Genomic DNA, 4,917 nt, shown 5'->3' with positions numbered 1-4,917 from the left:
TGCAGCCAAAGGGATCCGAGCAGGGAAGCACAGAGATCCCAGGATGCTCAAAGAGGGCAACACCACAACAGTCCTCCCCGAGCCACCACTGACCTGGCTGGATAGCCCCAGCCCCTCCAAACCCTTTGGATGGCTGCAGGGAGACCATTCCCAGATCTCCTGCGGGCAGGAGCCACGGCACCGGCGCTGAGAGCAGTTCCTTCACCTCAATCTCCCCACAGAGCTCTGAAGGTGACTGGAGGGGACCCCTGGCCAAACGGGGGGTCCCTCCATGGGGCTCCAACAGCAGTGCCCAGCAGAGGACCAGCAGAGGACCAGCAGCTCTGTCTGGTGGCTCCAGAGCTGGGCTTCCAAGCTCCCAGCACAGCTCGGGTGGCACTCACCTGACCCCGGGAGCTGCCAGCACCACCACCAATGCCACTGCCAGGGCCAGCAAGGGGCAGGTCCTGCTCCAGGCAGGATCCAGCTGGGAATCCAGCTAGGAATCTGAGAGGCACAGGGCCTCCACAGCCGTGCTCAGGCCCTGGCTCACCCCCCCCACGGCCAGCAGGCAGTTCCGCACCACGATGCTGGAGCAGGCACAGCGCGGGGTGGGCATGGGGGGGAGGCTCTCCCACTTGTTCTTCTCGGGGTGAAAGGCCTCTGCAGACTCCAGGACGGTCGGCTGGTTTCCTGGAAGCACAGAGTGAGGCACTGGGTTACCTGGGAATACCCACTGAGCATCCCTTGTGTGCTCTGCACCCCATTCCCTTATGGGGTTGGTTTTCCCTGCTCCCTCCAGCCAGCCAAGGTGAGGATCTCTCCTCTTTGTGACAGTAACACATGACCCACACTTGGCTTCAGAAGTGTTCCCAGCACCCCCAGTGCCTCACCTAGTCCCCCAGCCACGACAACTCTGCCTTTCAGGTACCCAGCCACGAAGTCTGCTCGCCTCTTCTTCAGGTAGCAGGAGCGCTCCATCTTCATCCAGCCACCTGGGAGGGACAGGACACACTGGGTGTTATGGGAGCATCCACTCCTGGAAAACCCCTCTGACCTTCTTGCCTGAGGGAGTGCAGTTCTGCTGCTGCACCCCGGGAGATGGGTCGGGTCCCTCATCGCCAGGTCAGGAGGCAGCTGTTGAATCCAGCCCCCTCTGGACCATGGTCTCCCCTTTTCGCTTGTTAATCCTGACTTAATCCAGGCCATCCTCTAGGCTGGGTTCAAGCACCAGCAGCCCCAGGCCTCAGCAGGTGAGNGAGATGGGTCGGGTCCCTCATCGCCAGGTCAGGAGGCAGCTGTTGAATCCAGCCCCCTCTGAACCATGGTCTCCCCTTTTCGCTTGTTAATCCTGCCTGCAGGCCTTCCTCTAGGCTGGGCTCAAGCACCAGCAGCCCCAGGCCTCAGCAGGTGAGAGCTCTGTGCTCTGCAAGGCCAGCAGAGCCCCGAGCCCAGCCCCACCTTGCTCCACGTCGAACACGTCCACGGTCCTCATGAACTTGGGCTGCCTGTAGAGCCGCCCCTGCCGCAGCCCCCCGAGGCTGAACAGCCTGTCCTCCGTGGGCACGAAGCTGGAGAAGGCCCTTTTGTTGGGAATGTTGGGAAACTTGGTCCACGACCTGGTGTCCGTGTCGAAGACCTCGAAGGCATTGACGGCGTACTTGGACTGCCTTCCACCTGGGAGAGGGGGAGGAGAGGGTCAGGGCAGGCACCACAGGAGCTTCCCGGGCTCTCAGGTCACCTGCTGAGCCTGGGAATTTTTCACCTCTGCGCTCCCTCTCCTTCAGCTGCGGGTTCATGCCATGAAACCTCTTCATTTCCCAGCACATCACCCCCCCGGCAGAGCCGCTGGCACAGGGAGGTGTTTGGTGTGCGCTGGTTAAATCATGACAAATTCCCAGCAGAGCGGGGATCAGGCTCGGGGAGCCTTTGCAATTCAGATGAGCTCGGATCCAGCGAGCCCTGGCCTTGCTGCCAAGCTCCTGAGAGCAGGAGAGCCAGAGCAGCTGCTGCTCCCCCTGCCAAGGACCCACATTATCCCTGCACCCATCGGGCTCAGATGAAGGCAGCTATTCTCAGCCTTTGAAGGCAGAGCCTGCGCTCGCTCCCGGCCTCACAGACTGTTCCCCAGCAGCCAGCAAAGTGCAAAATAGATCAAAAGCTCTTTTCTGGTCACCCCTCAAGCAAACCAGGGCTGTCTGGCCATTGGAGAAATCAGGACTGGTGTGTTTTGATCCTGACGTGCCGTTTGGCCACGAGCTGACAGCAACATTCCTCTGCCTCAGTTTTCATTTCTACAAGGCAAAACTCATGGAAATCATCCCCTGCAAAGGGCTTGTTCCAGCTCAACTACACAGGTCTTTCCTCTGCCAAAGGCAGTCCCTTTGTGAAGCTGCTGCTGCTATAAAATGCACAGAAGTGTTTATTTATTGAAGTATTCTATGCATCAATTGAGTCCAAGGGCTTTTAGCACAGTCACAGGGCTGCCAACCAAGCAGGCAAACACCACTGCACCCTCATCTTCCAGCAGTGTGGGGAGGGGGACAGGGGACCCCCCCACCCAGCACGGACCTGTGAGCTCCTGGGGTGCTGGAGGGGCTCTCCTCTGTGCTCATCACGGAGCTGTGAACCCAAACCCGCCCCAAAACCCCCCAGTGCTTCTGAGGGCGTGAGAAATCGGGGAAGGATGGAGGAGAACGTCCCCAAAAGCCTCTTCCAGGGAGGTTCTCAGTGCTCAGATCAAAGGAGGAGGAGGAGGAGGAGGAGGAGGAGAAGGCAGGGCTGGTCCTTACCCAGCACGTAGATCTTGGTGCCCCTGAGGAAGGAGGTGGCAGCGTAGCGGGGTGTGGGCATGGCTGCCAGGGACACCCAGATGTCCTTGAGCATGTCATAGTGCTGCAGGAAGTTGTGTGGCCGCAGGTCAGACCCCATCCCACCAGCTGCATACACCCTGTAGTCTGGACAGGGCAAAAAGCAAAAAAAAAAAAATCCCAATATTACGACAAAAAAGCACCAGAAATCCCCGCCCTGCAAAAACACACCTGGCCTCTCACCCCACACTGACCCTGCCTTATCAGTCAGGAGAAGCTTATTCTCAGACTGGAAAATCATCCCCAGGATGGTAAACATTATTTTTAAGCATTCCTTGACTGTAGCTTTTAAAGCCACTTAAGCAAACAAACCAAGCAGCTTTCAAAGGAGCTGCCTGGAGATTAGATCCCTAATCCCGGGGCACGGCGGGAGCTGCCTGACCTCGGGAACACAGCTCCCAGCCCAGGCTCTTCCAAGTAGGGCAGAGCACACCAGAGGAAGTCAGTGCTCCACAGATTCCCTCAGAAAGTGAGAAATGAGGTGGGCTGATAAGGCAGAGCTCGGGGTGTTTAAAGCAGGGGTTAAGCTTGCAGAGGAGCTTCATAAAACCAGCTGCTTCCCCTCCTCATACAATGACTTGAGCCCATGGCCATGAAGACAACTCTCTCCTGGCTGCTTCTGGGCTTGGATCAGAGCTGTCTCCTCAAACCAAAGCTGTTCTGTGGCTCTGAGACCTTCAGCCCAGCTCCAAACCTCAGGCAGGTCCTCTCAGCCTGGCTGCCCTCAGCCAGCAGCACCTTTCCTATTCTTCCAGCATCTGCAGCACTCAAGGGCCAGAATTCACTCAAAACCCTGAGGGAGTTTGATTTGAGACCCTGGAGCTTGGACCTGTCCAAAATCCCCCCAGGGACTAACACAGTCGTGGCCCTTGTGGCTCCAGGGCTGAAAACAGAAAGCAGCCCCCTGGTTGATCTGCTTTCAGCCTCCCACAGAACATCTTGAGCAGGTGGGATGTGATGAACACGAGGTTCAACTTCAAGAAGCACAGAGGAGGTTTTGGAGAAGAACAAGGTAACCCTGTGCCACTGCCCAGGAAGCTTTTGTGCCTGATGCACCAACTCATCACCAAATCAATTGGGTTGGAAAAGAGCTGTAAGATCATCAAGTCCAACCTTCAACCACCACCTTGTGAACTGATGCCAAAGAAAAGGTTTTGGAGAACAAGGTAACCCTGTGCCACTGCCCAGGAAGCTTTTGGGCCTGATGCAGCAAGCAGGGAATCAATTAGGTTGGAAAAGCCCTCTGAGATCATCGAGTCCAACCTTTGACTGGTCACCACCTTGTCAGCTGATGCCAGAGGATTTGGAGAACAAGGTAACCCTGTGCCACTGCCCAGGAAGCCTTTGTGCCTGATGCACCAACTGATCAGAGAATCAATCAGGTTGGAAAAGCCCTCTAAGACCATCAAGTCCAACCTTTGACCACCATCCTGTGAACTGATGTCAAAGAAAAGGTTTTGGAGAACAAGGTAACCCTGTGCCACTGCCCAGGGAGCTTTTGGGCCTGATGCACCAACTGGTCACAGAATCAACTGTGTTGTAAAAGAGCTCTAAGATCATCGAGTCCAACTTTCAGCCACCACCCTGTGAGCCAATGCCAGCCCTCCCCACGCCCCCAGCCTGGTGGCAGGTTCCCCCCTTGCCTTTGGCCGTCACCGAGATGCCCATGGCCGCCTCCCTCAGCGAGCTCCTCTTCTTCCACCTGCCCTCGTCCACGTTGTACATCTCCACCACCTTCAGCGGCAGCTGGTTGGCCCCGACCCCTCCGACCACCATGATCCTCTTGCCCAGCGTGGCCACGGCCACCCCTGCCCTGGCCGTGGGCATGGGGGGCAGGGCTGTCCACTGGTCGGCCTCGGGGGAATAGACCTCGAAGGAGTCCACGGGGACCCCGCTGTCGTCGCAGCCCCCGATGGCGAAGACCTGCCCCCCGGCCTCCACCAGCGTGGAGTAGACCCTGCGGCTCGGGAGCGGGGCCAGGGATTTCCACTGGAAGTCCTTGGTGTTGGCCAGCTCCATGGTGAGGGGGGTGGGTTATGCTGCAGGGCAGAGCAGAGAATTGTGGAGA

The 4,917-nt window shown here is 57.8% G+C and overlaps 1 protein-coding gene across 3 annotated transcripts in view; it reads right to left on the bottom strand.

Annotated features, from left to right (window-relative positions):
* Positions 1–6: 6 nt before the first annotated feature.
* KLHDC8A (kelch domain containing 8A) overlaps positions 7–4,917 on the bottom strand; it is a 10,233-nt gene continuing 5,322 nt past the window's right edge. For all 3 annotated transcript variants that reach the window (XM_018079824.2, XM_018079825.2, XM_018079823.2), the window contains 5 exons: positions 4,493–4,888; positions 2,772–2,936; positions 1,441–1,656; positions 873–974; positions 7–672 (listed from right to left, as the gene is read on the bottom strand). In XM_018079824.2, the coding sequence (XP_017935313.1) occupies positions 479–672; positions 873–974; positions 1,441–1,656; positions 2,772–2,936; positions 4,493–4,868 (1,053 nt within the window). In that variant the 5' untranslated portion in view covers positions 4,869–4,888 and the 3' untranslated portion in view covers positions 7–478. The remainder of the gene's footprint in view (positions 673–872; positions 975–1,440; positions 1,657–2,771; positions 2,937–4,492; positions 4,889–4,917) is intronic.

Source organism: Manacus vitellinus, unplaced genomic scaffold, assembly GCF_001715985.3.
Source record: "Manacus vitellinus isolate BGI_N305 unplaced genomic scaffold, ASM171598v3 scaffold_47_pilon, whole genome shotgun sequence".
Lineage (NCBI taxonomy): Eukaryota > Metazoa > Chordata > Aves > Passeriformes > Pipridae > Manacus > Manacus vitellinus.
Note: the sequence above shows the minus strand (reverse complement) of the source record. Positions and strands in the feature narration are given on the sequence as shown.